General features: G+C 39.7%; 1 protein-coding gene across 4 annotated transcripts in view; it reads left to right on the top strand.

Annotated features, from left to right (window-relative positions):
- GABRB2 (gamma-aminobutyric acid type A receptor subunit beta2) overlaps nucleotides 1-19528 on the top strand; it is a 286336-nt gene that overhangs the window by 117715 nt on the left and 149093 nt on the right. For all 4 annotated transcript variants that reach the window (XM_090064795.1, XM_090064796.1, XM_090064794.1 and 1 more), the window contains one exon: nucleotides 4391-4611. In XM_090064795.1, coding sequence (XP_089920921.1) covers nucleotides 4391-4611 — 221 coding nt within the window. The remainder of the gene's footprint in view (nucleotides 1-4390; nucleotides 4612-19528) is intronic.

The following is a 19528-nucleotide window of genomic DNA, read 5'->3' as shown; positions in this document are numbered from 1 at the left end:
ACAGAGACACAAAGTGAGCAAATGCTGTTGGAAAAATGGCACTGATGGAAAAATGGTGCCGATAGACTTGCTCGAGGCAGGGTTGCCACAAACCTTCAATTTGTAAAAAACGCAATAGCTGTGAAGCGCAATAAAGCAAAGCGCAATAAAACGAGGTATGCCTGTATTGTTTAACCAATTTAAAATATGCAGTCAATTAACTTCTCAGTTGCCAATATTTGACCAGATCCATAAAAAGCACACAGAAAAATTTAAAGTAGCACTTTAAAACTTTTCTAGATAGACTTAGCTGGGGACACACAAATAACTACTCATGGGGCACATCCACACATGTAGGCACGTGCACTTTCTCAAATAGGAGCAGCACAAACTTGTGGTGGGGATTTTTGTCTCAGTGCATGTGCCTGAACATGCACTTTGTTGTGGGGAAAGTTGTGCCACTTGGGGCAACATGACCCCATTCAGGTCCTTCCAGATCTGCAGCCAAGGGGAGATCGAGGTGGGGGCCAGCACCTGTGTTGGCCCCAGCAGTATAAAAACGTGCCCTGTGCTGGCCCCAACAATATAAAATCCTGCCCTGGCAAGCAGCTCAGGGCTACAGGCTCTGGAGCTTCTGAAACCCAGCCAGTTGGTATCTGGGGACATAAACCCTTGTGCCAGCTAGACTGCTGAAGCACCACTAACCTGGAGTGGCCCATGCACCCTCTACCCACTGCAGCAGTCTGGCAGTGGGGGCTGCTGCCACCTGTGACAGCATCTGCCCCCTTCAACCTGTGGCCCCATGGCTGTGCTCCTGCCAGACCCAGATGGGGTGCCCCCAAATGACATGTAGGCAGCTATCAACCAGATCTGCTCCTTGCAGTGGCCTGCTTTGATCTGTCAAAGTGTGTCTTCTTGGCCCCAAATGGCCAAAAGGTCAGCCAGCTGGGTCCCCAGTGTTGGCCTTGGACAGGCTTCTCTGCCCAGGTCTCACCACTTGTCTCACCAGCAGAAATCCTGGTGTTTGATGTTTAAAAATTGCAAATATTCTCATAAAGAATCCAAATTCTCTCATTAAAATTCGCAAAATAGTGTTTTTCTGCTATTAAAATGAAATGCCACTATATAGAGAGATCAGTTGTGGAAAGTTTTATTGAATTATTTACAAGTATAAAGCAATTTGGAGTGGGGGTTGGAGGAGTTTGTGGATGAGTGTAGGGTGTGTGGGAATGAGATCTGGGGATGGGGAGTCAGGGGCTTATGTCGGGGTTTGGGGCTTGTTCCTGGGTATGTGGATAAGGGGTTTGTGGTGGTGGCTTGGGGTTGTGGGGGACTGGTTGGGGGTACTGCTTAGGAAGGGTGTGTCTCCTGCCCCCCATTCCCCGCACAGCACACTGACTGCCCCCCCCCCCACAGAGCCACAGTTTCCTCCACTGAGCCCTGTGGGGTGCATGGTCCACGTGCCCCACACAGAGCCCACATCTCTTCCCCACACCGCACACATGCCCCCTCAGGGCACACGCCCCTCCCACCTACACAGTCCACAGCCACCCAGTAGCAGCAGCAGCAGCCATTGGGGCACTCAGCACCCTCCTGGCACAGTCAGGTGTGGCCCCTGCGGGTGGTGCTGGGCCCTAGATGACAGCCCATGCTGCCCAAAGGTACACAACCCTTCACTGAGCCAGGCCATGCCCACTCAATGTGGAACAGGCAGTGCTGGGTACCAAAGTGTTTCCAGCCACTAGTTGCCTCAGGGCATGGTACAGGACCGTGCCTTCCCTTGCTTTTTTTCTGGGGGTTTTTGACACCAGGCTTTTTTTTATACCTGTATTTATTAATCCATCTTTTAATACAAAAAAGTAGGAAATGTATCTGTGAAGTTAACAGCCCTTCTTTTTTTTGTCTTTTATGACAAATAATTCAAGCCTGTTCTGCTTTAGAGTTCATGTATCCGTGAACATTATATAATTTCATGTATCCATAAACATGCACCACTGACGGACCTAAGAAAGGTCTTTTTTAGTGTTGCTTTATTATTGATATTTTACTATGGCCTCTGATGCATTTTCATGTAAAAATGCCATGGGACCTGATCCCAACAATTGCACATCCTTCCATGCTGCACAGGGGTATGGCATGGGACATGATTTTGGAATCAAGGGATTGGATCCCAGTTGGACTCTTTCTGTTCCAAGAAATTGAAAAATGAGTGAGTGCAGATGGAGGCCTGGGCTGAAAATCAGGTGATTATTAGTTGGGTTGGGGCCAACAGTAAGTTTGGTGGCTTCTGCCCCAGCACCACACCAGGGACTCAAGCTGGTCCTGGTGCAGTCTCAGCCTTACAATCAGTTGTTTTTTGGCTGGGGCCCAGACTGTGCTGGGACCAGTTCCGGATTCAGTTCCTGGGGAGCCCTAGGTTTTGACCTGACCCTAGAACTGTGGGAGTCAACAATCAACTAATTGTCAAAACCCCATGCTGGGTACCTTTGGCCAGGCTACCCAACACAAGGGATCAGAAGGTCCCAGCCAGAGTATCCACTGATACATGGGGTCTAAATGTAGAATATTTATATGCTTGTATACCTTATATGGGCATATGTACACCTTAGACTGGGTGTACATATACCACCCTTGCCATTTAGGCTGCAGTTAACACATTAATAATCATAGCATGAATGTAAGGTATAGATGGGGCCTAGAGTATTTCAGTTGGAAATCAGAAAGAAAAAGAAAAAACAAAACATTTCTTACATCTCTCTACTATTCAGTATGTAAATCAGTACCACAGTAGTCTTTCTCCTTCTTGGTGATTATTTAAAGCAGTGACTTTCAGTTGGGCTGCCATAGCACCCGAAGGTGCCTTGATATCCTTGCAATGGTGCAGCAAAATGCTGCACAGTCTTAGCATTATTAGGTCCATAATCATGAATGACAAAATGAACATGTATTTCAAATATAAACCCATAGTGTGAAAAGCATTCTGAACTGTGGTCTTTCTGAATCCTTTGCAACAGAAACATTTCTCTATTATATCGCTGTACTCAGAATGAAAGCTAAGAGCTGGCATTCTCAAAGAGGTGCATGGAATCTAAAACCACTGAGAACCAGTGGTCTAAAATACAGATATAAAATTAATTTAATAAAAATGAATGTAATAGTTTTAGCGTACCCTGTGTTTGATCCAAAAGTATCTTTTAAGTTTCTCTGTATTTGCAAATGGTGGAAAAATAATGTGATATAGTCATGGCATATTATTATGCATTCAAAATTGAATGGGTTTCATGTCCAGAACTTTTTGAGGCTGCTAGATAGACACATGGCCTCATTATATAATGAATTTGCTAAATCCCAGGCATGTTTGTAATCAAGGAAACTACGCTGATTGTGTCTGCTCAAAGGAACAATAATCACACTTCTTTAATAATTATAAGCAAGAACTACAAATCATAAGAAACCTGAATTTTTAACCAAAATGATTAGAGACTGGTTCTATTTTGAAAAAAGGGAAAAAAGGCTGGTGTTTTTAAAAAAAAATTATGCCGGTCTTCCTTACTATTTTGCAATTATCTCCTGGGGAGTCATGGCGAGAAGGAATGTGTATACCAGGCAATTTCTATGTTAATTAATATGGGAGAGGATTGAATATTTATTATATAATTAATATTGTGTGCCTTTTGAAATTAAGTGTTTAAACTTTTGAATATGTTTTCTTTTCAACATCTATAAAGTAATGTTATTTAAAGGACTACCTCAAAGACTATAGAAATCAGTGGTCTCCTAACCCTTCAAACGTTTATGTATAAGTATTCACATATATGGTGAATTTTGTCATTTACTTCAAGGAGACTACTTAATCCATAAAATTAAGTATACCGATAAGCAGTTAAGAATCTTTCTATTTATTTCAGTGATTTAAATGCATCTAAACAAGCTCATAATATTTTTTTTTAATTTAGAAAAGTACCTGAAAACGGTGGCTTTGTTTCTAAAGCATGATTTTGTATTGATACACATCTCATGTAACACCATTAACATTCAGTAAATTTCATGGGACAAAAGTTTAACACACAACTTGATGCAGAAGCAGTCATTTAGAATCTCAGAAGTTCTTGTATTCTGTAATACACAGGGCATATCAAATTCTATGAAAATCTGCTCTATAAATTGTAGATACCTTTAAATAGTCATTTTATTGAGGGGGGGAAAGGTGGAACATGTCTGAGACTTTAGATCTGTAATATACTGTTCTTGTATTCCTGCTGTATGTGGACGGTTATGAAAATACTGACAGACTGAAGTACTAAACTGAAGATTCAAAGTGTCAACTGCATTTTAATATGTTTGTAATTCATAAGTCTGTGTGTATAGCTTCTTTCAATGCAGATATGTTTTCCTGTTTTTATTTTCGCAGGACTATACCTTGACAATGTACTTCCAGCAAGCTTGGAGGGATAAGCGGCTATCATACAATGTAATACCTTTAAATCTTACGCTGGACAATAGAGTAGCTGATCAGCTTTGGGTTCCTGATACCTACTTTCTGAATGACAAGAAGTCGTTTGTACATGGGGTCACTGTGAAGAACAGAATGATTCGTTTGCATCCAGATGGGACTGTCCTGTATGGTCTGAGGTCAGTATCACCATTTTAAAACTTTTTTTTTTAATAACAGTTTCTGATAGATAAGGATTCTTTTATATTCTTCACTATCATACTTCCGAACAGCTGCAAATGACTTATACTTAAATGTTTGATGATCAATAAAACTGTAAAAATCATTTTGGATAATCTGAGAGAATTAGCTGTAATTTTTAGTTAGCCTTTACATATTTGTTTTAATTACAGATGACTCAATAGAAGCATTTTAGAATAAGATTTCTGCATTAAAAACCTCCTGTCATTGTTAGAACTACTCCTTAAAGGAACTGAAATAGAAAAAGAGATAGAGAGAGATCAAATAAAAAAGGAAAATACATACAATGTCTAAACTGATTGCTAGTCAGATACTTCATTATATAAATAACTTTTGAAAGAAGATACCCAGGAAAAACTAGGAAGTGTCTTAATAAAGGAAAATGTTCATCATATCCATGAGGTACATTTGGATTAGGAAGATTTATGTGTATTTTTTAATATCATTTACATTGATAACTGGATCAGACGTTAAAAGCAAAGCAATGGCAAAGCATGGAATATGTTCACTGTGTCATATAGAGGCTTGGCAATTGCAAGGCATGGCTTTTTGTTGTAGTTCATATAGAACAGAATTCCTTCAGACGGTAATATATTACATACCATTCTGCTTACAATGGTTGGAGTGCAGCACACTTTTATAAACATGTTTCCAAATGTTGTCCTGCCCTTATTGAACAAAGCAAAGATGGAGTATGACTATTAGGACTGTCAAAACAACACCATTTTGTTTTGACTTCCATTTTGCCATTTCAATGGGACATTGTGTTTTATTTCGAGTTTTGTCTTGTTTTGAAAGTACTATTGCATTTCATTTTTTCAAAACCGTTTTGCTGTTTTGACGTTTCGCCCATAGGCTATAATGGGGAAACACAAAACTGCCTATAATTGTCATTCTTGCTTGATTTCAATGAAACTTGCAAGGATGGTAGCCCCTTCCCAGGCCATGAAGTATGACAAATTTCAAAAAGGTAGGTACAGGGGTTTCTGGGAAACTGCACCTCAAAGTCTTGAAAGCAAAACCCATATCACATGTGTGTGTTAAGGCACAGGCAGGTGAAAACTGCAGGCATGGTAGCCCCCGTGGAGTCCATGAAGTCTGCCAGCTTTCAAGGAGATAAGTGCAGAGGTTTTGGGGAAACTGCACTTTAGGCACTGACAAGTAAAAGTTGTGACGTGTGTGTGTGTGTGTGTGTGTGTGTGTGTTAAGAACAGCGGTTCACTATATATGTGAAAGCTGCAGGGATGGTAGCCCCTGCTGAAGCCATGAAGCCTGCCAAGTTTCAAGGAGATAGGTGCAGGGGTTTCTGGGAAACTGCACTTCAGACTGTTCAGAGCAAAACTTGTGTCACTTGTAAGTGTGAAGGCACAGAGAAAGCTCAGTTCAAACCATGCTTTTGATGCTGTTTTTCTGTCCCTCCCCCAGAGCACTGGGATTGGAAGGGACCTCAGGGAAGGATCACTGTCACTGGCCAGCTACACATGTCAATATCAGAACAGTAATTCCTTCCTCATCCCCCTCCCTCTCATTAGTTTCTCTTTAGCTGCAAGGAAGCCCAACTTCAAATCTCAAAATGTTTAGAAACTTTCAGAATGTTTTGACTACTCTTGTTTCATTTTGAAGCTGTTTTGAAGCCTTTCATTTCATTTGAATTTCATTGTTTCGAGCTCAAAACTAGTTGAAACAGCCTCAAAACGAAATTGCTGGCAAAATTTTGCACAGCCCTAATAACTATGTTTCTACAAAGTCCTTTTGCTTTTTTGTTCTGTAATATCATTGGCATCTTTTTATATTTCTTTTCTAGTCCAAGATATACAGGGAGGATTATACTGCAGTTGCTCGGGGATGCAGGGGGGGCAGTCAGGAAGGCCAAGGCGGAGATGGAACTGGGACGAGCTTCCCAGATCAAGGACAACAAGAAGTCCTTTTTTAAATACATTGGGGGCAAAAAGAAGGTACCGGGTAATGTGGGGCCCCTGCAGGACATGCTAGGAAATTTGGTTGTCACACCAGATGACAAAGCTAACATATTTAACGATTTCTTTGCCTCCATTTTCTTGAGCAGGGACTGGAACAGCCACCCCCCATCCGGGCCCTCCTCAAACCCCAGGGGAGGCACACCTAGGCCAAGGGTTAGTGAGGAAATAGGGAACTTCTGGAGGAACTGGATGTATTCAGATCAGCTGGTCCAGATGATCTCCACTCTAAAATACTGAGGGAATTTGCTGAGGTCATTGCGGGACCCCTGGCACGGCTGTATGAGCACTTGTGGTGCTCTGGTGTGGTGCCAGAGGACTGGAAGAGGGCCAATGTGGTTCCCATCTTCAAAAAGGGGAGGAAGGAGGACCTGGGAAACTATAGGCCAGTTAGTCTTACCTCAATCCTGGGCAAGCTTTTTGAGAGAATTATTCTGGCACATGTCCACGAGGGGCCAGCAGGGGAGATTATATTTAGGGGCAAGCAACACGGGTTCATTAGAGGCAGGTCCTGTCAGACCAACCTGGTGGCCTTCTATGACCAGATCACCAAATTCTTAGATGCAGGGGTAGCAGTGACTTCCTGGACTTTCAGAAGGCCTTCGACACTGTCTCTCGCCCCGTTCTCGTTAAGAAACTGGGGGACTCTGGTGTCAACACCTACACAATCAAATGGGCTGCCAACTGGCTGGAGGGCCGCACCCAGAGAGTGGTAGTGGATGGGTCATTTTCAGCCTGGAGGGACGTGGGCAGTGGGGTTCCACAGGGCTCGGTCCTTGGGCCCACACTGTTCAACATCTTCATCGGTGACTTGGACGAAGGAGTAAAAAGCACCCTGTTCAAATTTGTGGATGACACTAAGATGTGGGGGGATGTGGGTACACTAGAAGGGAGGAGTAGACTGCAATTAGACCTAGACAGGTTACAGGGATGGGCAGACGAGAATAGGATGGCATTCAACACTGACAAGTGGAAGGTGCTGCACCTGGGGAGGAAGAACCAGCACCATACCTACAGGCTGGGGAACTCTCTTCTCATTGGTACAGAGGCAGAAAAGGATCTTGGAGTCATCATTGATGCCAAAATGAACATGGGCCGGCAGTGTGGGGATGCAGTTAGGAAGGCCAACCACACCTTGGCATGCATCCACAGATGCATCTCAAGCAGGTCCAAGGAGGTGATCCTCCCACCCTATGCGGCACTGGTCAGGCCGCAGCTGGAGTACTGCATCCAGTTCTGGGCACCGCACTTCAAGAGGGATGTGGACAACATGGAGAGGTTCCAGAGGAGGCCACTCGCATGATTGGGGGCAGCAGGGCAGGCCCTATGAGGAGAGGCTACGGGACCTGAACCTGTTCAGCCTCCACAAGAGAAGGCTGAGGTGGAATCTAGTGGCCTGTTACAAACTAGTCAGAGGGGACCAGCAGGCATTGGGGGAGTCCCTGTTTCTGCAACCACTACCAGGAATGACTAGGAATAATGGTCACAAGCAGGCAGAGGGTAGATTTAGGCTAGCTATCAGGAGGTGCTACTTCACTGTCAGGGCGGCTAGGATCTGGAACCAACTTCCAAGAGAAGTGGTGCCGACTCCTACCCTGGGGGTCTTTAAGAGGAGGCTTGATGAACACCTCGTTTGACCCCAGTACTGCTTCCTGCTATGGCAGGGGGTTGGACTCGAAAATCTGCTCAGGTCCCTTCCGACCCTACAAACTATGAAACTATGATCAAATGTAGTTACTGTTTCAGGGGTATTCAGTGGCCTATATGAAGCAAGTTCTTTAGGCCACATCCTATGTCTCTCCAATTATTGAGAATCATAGTTTTTCAGCAAAGTCTCCAAGAATTCAGTAGATATGGAAATAACTGTGACCTCTTAGAAATTACTTTGAGGCACATTAAACTATGTAGGATGGTTTATAAGCCAAAATATCTTTTTTCTATTTGTTTCATGGATAGATGAAAGATTTCAGTCTTAATACCTGTCAGTGTGCTTTCTTCATTAATAAAAAAATCCCAAGGAAAATCCTATAGGCAGCATCCAGATGAGTGTGGCTGTGCAGTATGTGGCACTGCAGATATGTTTGTGGCACCACATGTTCAGTTGTTCTCCACACTGCAAGAGTTGTTCTCTGTTTCCACTCTCTGCATTCCTCTCCAGAGGAAAATGGGTAGCTACTCACATGGGTAGCACGCTCCACTTAAAAGTGGAGCCAGTCCATCCGGAGCTGCACTGCAGCTCCCAGCCAGGCTCCAAGCAGCAGAATCGGTGCTGTTGTAGCCCTGGGAGTCCCCCAGAACCCCAGGTAAGGTTGCTGGGGCCATCCCACAGCCCTCCCTACCACCCTGGGGTAACTTGCTGCATGCCAGAGCATGTATGGCACAGGCATTCCCCAGGAACAACTAAAGACGTTGCCAGGTGCACTGCTGCCAGTTGTCCCCGGGAAACCAAAAATCCACACAATGTGTGGACACTGCCATATTGATTAGTTACTGCATTGTGAATCCAAGAAGAATCAATACAGATAACTAGAAAATAGGCACAGAGCTGCCAAAGTACTTTCAAGTAGCATGTGTAATTTATACATGTTGATTTATGAAGAGTGCAGTTAGCATTTATACTATGAGCATGCAAGGAATTCTAAATTGTTTGGACACTAATTACCAAAAGGAAAATTTGCATCAGATTCCTCTTTCTTAAAAATTGTCGTGTCCATGCTGAACATGTCCAACTGTGGCAAGTCAGAATGACCAGTTTTATTAGTGGTAACACATCGAGCTGTATATATGTTAGGCTATACAGTATGCCAGATAACTTAGTCTTGCCCCAAAAAGTTTGAAAGGTGAAATGCTGAACAAGTGCATTATAACAGAAATGCCTCCTGGATTGTACAGGGTCTTCCAAAGCGTCCAGGACATGGACAGAGAGAATAAGCATGTAAATGCGAGATTAATGTAGGAAAATCTCTTATATCTTGGTTTAGGGAGGGCTGAACTCACAATATATTTGGAGGATGATTTAAGTATTCGCAAAGAGAGGCAAGAAGTTGAGTTAGAACAGAGCTTTAAAGAAGCAGAATAGATTGTAAGGAAAAGGTGAGCAGAGAGAAAGGAAGGTGGGGTGTGTAGTCCAGGAGAAGACCATCAGAATTCATTCCTCCTCTGATTTCTTTGGCAATAATGGCTTAAGAGACAGTACATACAGCCAGTGGTTTGAATGTGGCCTTGCTTAACCAGTTCAAGTGACTACAGGATTATACACAGCAAGTTTTTTTATTGAGAAAATTACTGTGTTTTCAGTGCTTAAGAATAATTAGGGGAAATATGCATCTTGTCCTTTACAAAAAAAAATAAAGGTTTGAGAAAAGCAAACCAGAGGAATGAAAGGGCTATGGGGAAAAAGATAGATACATTAACAGAATATAAAGGGTAAGGAGCACATAAAAGAAAGTGAGAGAAATGACAGTACAGCTTACTAATACAGTGTGTATTGTATAGAAGAACATATGTATAGAAGAGTATTTGGGGGACAACTTGATTTTATAGGTGATTTCTAATTGCAGCAGACTTTATTGCAGTCAGTTTATAACTAATGTTTGTGCCTAACTCATTTTCTCTCTACAATTATGTTTGCTTATTTAGGCATGCCATTTTAATTATTGACTGGTGGGGATGGGATAAAGAAGCACATTTCGGCTGGATTCCCAGATCCACGTTCAATTTACTGTATAGTCCTGCCTCTTCTTTACTGTCTGAGTAGAGTATTTCACCAGCCACCCCCCCACCAAAAACAAAAACCTAGTGTAAGTGCTGCAACAAATCATAACAACTAGCTATATGTGATAGAGAATAAAAATGTGACCTACATGAAATACATTCTTAGTGGGGTAGTTATATAAATTGTATCTGTAATTGCAGTGGTGTATGATTTCTAATGAAACATGAAATTGGTAGGAAATTGCATGAAAACTGCAAAGTTCAGTTCTCTTTTTTGCTGACGGAAATCAGAACAATTTATTCTACTGTAGTTGATGTGCCTTGTTGGAATATTAATGCAAACTAGGTATTGCGTTGCTGGCTGTTAGAAACTGTTTGCTGTTGGTAGGTTTATAACTACCAATCCGGTGTAACTTACAGTCACTCTTAGTTTCTAATGCACGTATATTAAAATTAGTGTGTTTTTTTTGTTAGTAGTGTGCTTTCTGGATAAGAAAAAACTTTGTTGTGCTCATCACATTCTTAGATGCTTAGCTATGCCGTTTTTAATTAGTAATGTTTTGTCTTACGTTTACTGCGGGGGGTAGGGCATTCTTTCTTCCTTCCTTCCTTCCTTTTTTGGTGCAAGTAGGGGTTATTGCTTCTTGGAAATAGCAAAAACTTGAGTCTCTCCATTGCAAAAAAGACAGTTAAAATAAATTTGTGTAGTCTCGAACATGAGTTAAATTAGCATTTTCATATCATAGTGTAGCAAGATCTTGGATAAGGTTTTGCCAATGTTTTCAATTCAACAAGATACTTAAAACTTCATATTTATAAGTCTTCCACAAATCAATGATAAACTAAAAATAAGATTTGACATTTTCAGCGTTTATAAATTTTTCATTGCTATTTCTGAGAGAGTACCTTGACTTGATTGCTTAATAAAAACTACAGTATCCTTTTTAGGAAATTTTTGTGCATGATAAGCAAAGGTGTTTGAAAAACTAATTTTGTTTACATGAAAGGGTTCTGAGAAGATTCTTCTTCATAAGCTTTTGAAAATAAGTTTGTCCAAGTTCTTCAATTTTCAGAAACCAAACAACACAATCTTGGCCTTTTTATTTGGTTTTGTTACCAAAAATTAGGGACGTTGTAGAGGCTTTTGGCTCACTTTTTTTCAAAATGGATGCAATATTTGTAAAATATATCTATATATAGATACACATATACATATTAATATGTAACACTATATATTGACATGTAGCACTATATATTGATATAGATAGATAGTTATCTGTCTACTTATATACACACACATACAATTTTGCAAAAAAATAATGTGAATAAAATGATGTGTAATAAGTTCAACTCTACTTTCAGCTACACTAGCTTCATGCTTCATTGCTCCATTGCTTGTTCTGGGTCGAGATAATCCTCCTTTTCTTGAGGCTAGGTTAAATCAAGTCTTTTTCTATTTTACAGTGTAAACAATAAGCATTTTGGTTCTTCTTTTTAGTTTCATTTTCTTGCAGTCATGTTGTATATCATTTGTACTTTTGCATTTCTGTGGGAAGAATGTCTGCAGCAGTTTCCCTTAATAAATGCAGTCTTGTGACACCTCAGTTGTGTAGAGGCACACAACTCAAAAAAGAGACCCCGCTTTTAAGATTTCTTTCTTTGACAGTGTTCTCCACTGTTTGGTTAGAAACCAAAATAACATGGGGTACTATGATACAGTTAAAATACCAGCCAGTAAATATCCTGGGCTCAACTGTGCAAAACTGATACAACCTAGGACGATGATTATCAAGCAGAGTGCTTTGAGATCCCTCAACCAGAGTGTCTAGCCCCTGTGTGAGGAGGTAAAATGCTTTCCTCCCCATGTCCAGCTCCCTGAGCCTACCCCAGCTACCCCAACTGTGGCTACTTCTCTGAAGATTTCAAACCGTGTTCTGCCTACCTCCCATGCTCCCACAGCACGCTCCGCTGCAGGTGATTGTGCACACGGGTTGGTATTCAGAGAGCCACAGACACTCTTTGCATCCCTAATCATCCCCTCCACTTCTCCCAGGCTCCTGAGGTCAGTAAGAAGGTTTGTGGAGGTGATTGCTGGCCTGTGAGACTCTGTAAGAGCAGCCTCACTGGTGCGGGCTGCCCTTGTCCCATGCAGTACAGACTGCAGGTGGGAAGGCTGCAAACAGTGGAAAGAGCAGGGCACAACAGGGTTAGGCATTGCCCCTGCTGCTAACCTTTTTTAGCTTCAAGGTACCCTTGCTTACTTTTTTGAATTTAGATTCTAGCTCAGTGATCTTTGTTAATGGCTGAACAACATAGAGTATGTGTGGCCTTTCAGGTCAACAGTATGCTAATAGATGTTATCCCTGGGAAGACTTTCAAATTAGGGTCATCAGTCATAATAAGGCAATGTTTATGCTCACTTATATAAATTGGAGCACTAATGATATGGTTCTTAACTGTAACAATTCCTGTGTGCTGGTCCATATGCCTTTTTACCTGATTAAAAGCTATGTTATTGGTCGAGTTCTTGGTGTTACCTTTTGCATTCAACAAAGGTCTTGACTTCAGGTGTGGTGGAGGAATGATTTTGTTTAAAAGTCCTACAAATACAAATGTACATGTAGGAATGCTTATCAATTTATAGATAAAACCTTACTGTTTCCATCCTGAAAATAAGGGAAGAAATCACCAATAAGAAATAAAACTAGAAAAGATGATTGTATTATGTTAGGTTTTGGGTTTTTTTGTATTTTAGGTTTGTTTTTTTGATTTCATGATGTGTTAAGATCTGGAAGAAAATCAAAACATTTAAAATCACCATATACAATATTAAAATATATATATATTCCTTATGTCTGAGTCATTTTGATTGCATCTAACAGGTTTTTTAGAAGACTGAATAACTTATGGGCTTTTCGTCTGTAACATTACATATACTTTTAAAGTTCATAATTATCCTCAAATAAACCTTTAGCACTTTCGTAGAAATATCTCTATTTTCTGCTAATAGTTGTTGGACTTTTTCGCAAGGTGAATATGTTTTTTTGAGGGTGTGGGGGATGGTTGTGTTTTGTGTTTTTTAATTGCAAGACTCATTGTAAACTGGAAATTTGTGACATTTGTCATGAATCATTCTAGCATTCTGGTATTAAATACTGCAGCTTGTAGTCTTTTAAACCACTATTACATAAGAAGGTTATTTAACAAATTAATCAAAATCATATAAAGTGTGAAGTGGTAATATATTTGAATGCCCATCTATGATCCATATGTCCACATGCCTTAAAAGAACACATTACTTTTTTTTTTTAAATAGTGTTACTGTTGCTGCAGTAATTTACTTGATTTTATTTCTGGCCCATCCAATAACATGCTCTTACCTCATAAAAGAGGAATTTATTGTGATTTTGAACCCTCTTTTTAACAAACGTGTGAGCTGTGTATGTTTCTATATGTCCGTGTTTTTCTATGTTGCCTTCATTTTATCAAGATAGTGCTAATTTAGAAAATATAAATCTGGCCTTCCCATTCTTTCACCTTCTTATTCTTTGGTGCCTGACAATCCTTTGACTTTGTTCACCTTTAGGTTTTTCTAGTACCACCTGTATGTATTATGGGATCAGATGTATATAACTTCTGATTAGACTTGACAGGGGCCAGGAGGCACTTTTGTAACTACCTGGCTTGCCCTGTCATTGGAAGGAAGACAGAAAAAAAGATGGTCAATAATAAATGTTGACATCCCAGATTTTAGTTACTTTTATCCTTGAATTCCATCCCTTAAAGCATTTACCATTGGATATTACATAAAAGACTGAACTGAGACATAGCCAGTTGTAGGTGGTAAATAGTCAACAGGATACCAATTGGCCATTAGCCTTCTAAAAATAAATATTTATGTTTCAAAAAAGGATAAGATTTGTGGCTGTATATTTCCCTCCACAAAAAGACATTTGTTTTCAAATAATACTGGAGTTTATAAAGGTTTTTAGAAAGAAGGTGAAAAATTTAGATGGATCTTAGTGTTTCAATTAAAGCAAGTGGGTGTCTTTTGGAGATACACTACAACTTTTAACCACTCAGCAGCAAGAACCAAATGTTTCATTATTATAATACATTATAACATTATAATAACACCTCCCTTTAATGGTTTATTCTTCCAATCCAGTGGGGGGGGTTTTATAATGAGGTTGTATTACATGTTTTGATGGTCTTTATAACACAGCCTCTATAAGTAGCAGGATTTTTTTTCCCCATTGTATGAGCTGCTTGACTGCTGCTAGGATTACATGGTCCATCTGTCAAGAAAATTTCTCTTTGGTTGCCAAAACGTACCAAGTTCTGCATACTTTGATGTTTCATTGATTTGTGTGGAACATCAGTAGAACCTAGAGACATGGGATTTAGAATGATTAATAATCAATTAGTATGGTGATCTTATGCAGAGAGTTGAGTACAGAAAAGTGAATTTCATACTGTGGATACAAACAAATATACGGACTCAAATGAAGCAAATATTCTAATCTACAAAAATGGCAAACACTTGTTTTATGGAAACTTAGCTAATGCTTTGTTATGCAATATATGTAATTGTATGTGCTTTGACTAATGAATCCAGTTTGGCTAAAATTGTATTGCACGTTATACCAGGACCAGGACTGTCCACTTGGCAACCTCAACAGGCCCAGGCTCCTATCCAGCCACCTTTTCCCCTTTCACTACCCACACAATGCAGTGGTCATGAGGGGAGTGTGGTGCTGCCTGTGGCTCTCAGCGGTGTGGCCCCAGTGGTGCAGGCTGCTCAACATGCTGCCCCCATCTGCTTAGACATTGGCCTGCCCTGTACTGCAGTGACCACATGTAGTACTAGTGACAGAAAGAATCAGTAGTTGGACATTTCATAGCCTTCTTCCTGATTTCTTATTTCAAAACTTAACAAAGAAAAATATATTGAATCTCAGTGCTTCTGTCAGTCCTGTTGGACTGGTACTTGTCTTTAAAACTTATGAATTTCTTGATCCTGCAGCCTGTTTGGAACTTTTGAGGCATTTCTGTATCATAATATTTTAAATGAGTAAGTGGAGAGACCCTTTGAGTTTTCTACATCATGCAAATTTCCCTCTGCTTGATGGTGAAGAATGTTCTTTGAGGATCTCCTAAGAGAGAGGAGGGTTGGAATGGAGAAAGGCAGTTGAAAAGAGCAGGATTAAGTATGGATGGAATAGAAATGGGGGGCATAAGTTCCTCCATTTCCCCACCATAAGCTGCTTCTCCAGTGCCCAACAGTTTTACATCCAGAGACCTAACTTAACATTAATTTTAAGGCTCCAACTATGGGTTTCCAGGCAAACTGACAGCAATTCCTAATCATTAGAAAAGCTGGCTTCATCACAACTTTATAGTTGTTATTAGAAGGTAGAATTATGAACACAGTAGTATTACTTTGTCCTCTCTTTTTTTCTTGTTACTAGCATTTAGTGATGTGAATTGGAAGTATTTCTTAAGTTCTACAGTCTCTTCATTATTCCCCTCCAGTTTTCAATGCATGCAAAGAAATGGTACAGACAAAATAAGTTTCCATTTGACATCTCAACCATTTATGCTACATTAATAACTCACGTATTATCACATTCTTTAGCAGTTTAACTTCTTAGATGCAGCTCATTATCTGCAAAATGTATTGAAAAGAATAAAAAGCTCATTCCTAAATTATTATAAGTCCTTAGAGGGACATACTAATTCAGAGGTGAATTGTTCACACAAGATGTTATTGGAAAGATGATTTTGTCTTTACAGTTTAGGAAAGATAATGGATTTGGAAGCAGCAGGAAAAACAGCTGTAAAAAGCTGGAAACGGCTTTCTACCGCTCAGCTGGAAATTCTTGTTCGCTACTCCATAAGCGCTGTTGGTCAGAATTATAATTATGTTATTGCTCCATGTTCAAAATTTCAAATGCCTGGTAGTTTTTAAATTGCCTTGGTAGAGACAAAATGAGATGTTGAAATCCCTATCTAACATTGCACAACTAAAATTCTCACAATTTGTGATGAGAAATTTTCCACATATATGGAAAATATATATATAAAAAAAACAATTTCTCATCACCGATTGTGAGAATTTTAGTTGTGCAATGTTAGATAGGGATTTCAACATCTCATTTTGTCTCTACCAAGGCAATTTAAAAACTACCAGGCATTTGAAATTTTGAACATGGAGCAATAACATGTTCGTATATATCCGAAACCAACATTTTCTCAGAAATTCTTTCAGTTACAATTACCTAATTTTCAGTTTGGGGTTTCTGGATACAAATTCTGGTAGTTGCAAAAGTATAAGGCTTCTCAAAGAATGTTCACAGGACTCTTTTGAGACTGGGCCTTTATCAGAGAACTGGATGAACATGATTGCAAGGATAGATGTTATAACCATAAAACTTCAAACTGAAAGTGAACATAGTCAGCTGTCAGGAATAGCGATGCCTTGAAATCCCTAATAAAAACACTTGCCACGTATATACTACTTCATAGGTTCAGAATACTTTGTAAACAAACTACTGCTACCTGTTCTTATAACATCCCTGGGGTGAGAGAACAGGCAGTGAATCAGATCCAGGGCTGGGAATGGACTCTGTCCTTTTGAATCCCAAACTATTGCATAATAGAAGTAGTTGTATATCTACTGTTAATTAAAAAAGCTGTCATCTGTAGTTACAGATTTTTATGGGCCAGATCCTGGTGTCTTTACTTACATGAGCAGCCTCATCAAAGACTATGATTAATTAACCATAAAGTTACTACTACTATTATTTCTGTTAATCAGTGAACTGGAAGCCATGAGACTTGGACTCCCTCTGTGATATTAAGCAAATTATGTAACTCCTCTTTGTCAGTTGTTCCATTTATAAAATTGGAATAGTAATACCTACCTTCCTCACAGGAGGGTTGTGAAGATTAATTAATTGGTTTGCAAAGTGCTCTGATCCCATAAAATGATACATAAATGCCAAGCATTATAATGAAGGATTACAAAATACCAGCCTTCATATGCACCTTGGGAAGATTGTTTTATGGATGCAAAACTGTTTTATTCTCCCCAAAACCATAATTTTCCAACTCTTTGCTTATAGGAACAAATTTACAAAAGGATTCAATCAAGGGAAGAGGGGAGAATTTGCAGTAAACAAAGGATCATCAAGTGCCACAAAAATCTTTTTTAATTTAAAGACTCTGAAGTCTTCTTCCCTTGATCTGATGCATTTTTGGTTTTGCTTTTTTTTTTCCTGTAGTTTTTATTGGTATTATCTTCTGGACGCCCCATCAGCAATAAGTATGGTGTGCTCTTGGCTGACCTGGCTCATAGGGCAGCAGGTGGTCTCTTGGATATGCAAGGCCCAGACCACTTAGAGCCATATATGTCAAAACCAGCAGGTTGAATTTCTCCAGGAGCACTCCAGAGCTGTGAACCTGAATGACAATGGGAGGCAGAACCTCTTCAATATCCAACACCACATCTTTTACAGAAATGTTGAGGTGGATTCAGGGAAAAATAAAAATTATCCTAAAAAATAAAGCTAATTTTTTTTTCTTTAAATAAAAATTCAACTGCTCTTCTCTCATCCATCAGAAGTATTTTTCATTTATCTGGAATTCTAAATATCATCTGGCCCTGTGTGTACAGAAGGGCTCCCAGATAAGTTTTACTTCAGTAGTACTTTAGGCCTGCTTAGAAAAATGATGTAAATTTTACAAGAGATACAGTACCGGTGCTATTTCAAGCTTTGTTTCAGAGATAGAGTAGAGTTAGAGAAGCATCTAGAGCTAACAATTGTTTTCATTCTCACCATCATTGGTTAATATCATAGGGAATGATGTGTCAGGTAGCCATCTGATGATAATAAAATCCCATCTGGTGCAAAATGCACTTTTCCATTCTAATAAATTATCTCTCTGTATGAAAAAAAATCTATACTCTTTTTCTCATCTTTTCTTAGTTCCTTTTCCCTCTTAATCGTAGTATGTAGGGCACTCACACTTTTACTATTCTAGAGGGTAGCTGGGCTAGTAGAAGGGATTGAATAAAGAAGTAGTTTGGGATACCAGATCTTTTGACTTTGCTGAAGATGCCATCTGTATGAACAGATGGGAAGCATGTTGTAGGGCCAGAAGGAGACTTCAAGATCAAACAAGAAGGAAAGAACTACATGTAGATTTGTTTGTAGTATTAGAGCAGAATGGATCCCAGGTGCTGGTATTACCTCAGTGATCTGACCTAGGCATTGGTCACTGAAAAACTCCTGTCTGTAAAGCATAAGAAGTTATGAGGGCTTGTAATCAACACTATTATAGCACCCTGTGGCAATCAGTCTGTGGTGTCTCTCAGTTTTGGGCAGATGCCATGAGAAAACAAATGTTCAAATACCTCAATTAATCTTACACATGAGCTATAAATATGAGAGAACTCAGAAGTGTATGTTTCATTTCTGAACGGAAAGGTAGTTATACTTTCTCCATATTTGGAAGGAATGATATATCTTTTCTGAATGCACAGCTAGAGTCTCTTTTTTTTTTTTTTACTTTAGAAAGAGCAGACTATAGAATGTACCTGACACATCTCAATGAGGTTCTGTGCATGATTATTTTGGCAGAGTCTGTCAATATACATATGTCATATGAGAAAAGTTGCAGCTGCTAACTATATTTTCCTTTCTTGACATGGGGTTTTCTCTTGAGACTGCATTTCAAAAACCTGACATTTAAAAAAAATGCTTCAACAATTTTTCTTGATAAGTGAAAGACAGATGAACTTTTAAGGGACTTTTGCATTTATGCAGAAACCTCCCTTCCTTTTTTTTCAGAGAAGTATGTGAGTTTATAGAACCGCTGGGAATCCTATAGCCAAACATTTGGTACTTTATAGGAAATTGAGAGAAAAGACCCTTTTGGAACTACTGATAAGAGAATGATGATGTTTTATCTTGCTGTAGGAAGTGTTACAGTCCAGCTATCACCTCTGTTGAAAACATTTATAGGAAATTGTTATCTACATATCTTAGAGCCAGAAGTTAAAAAAAATATATATATTTGGGCAGCTTCCCTCCTATGTCAGTTCTATTCTGAACAAGAGGTTGAAGTATGAGGAAAGTGTCAGAAAACCTCTTACAGCCTT

The sequence above is a fragment of the Crocodylus siamensis genome, chromosome 10, assembly GCF_052110815.1.
Source record: "Crocodylus siamensis isolate JL-2025a chromosome 10, ASM5211081v1, whole genome shotgun sequence".
Classification (NCBI taxonomy): Eukaryota; Metazoa; Chordata; order Crocodylia; family Crocodylidae; genus Crocodylus; species Crocodylus siamensis.
This window is presented reverse-complemented; position numbering and strand designations above follow the sequence as displayed.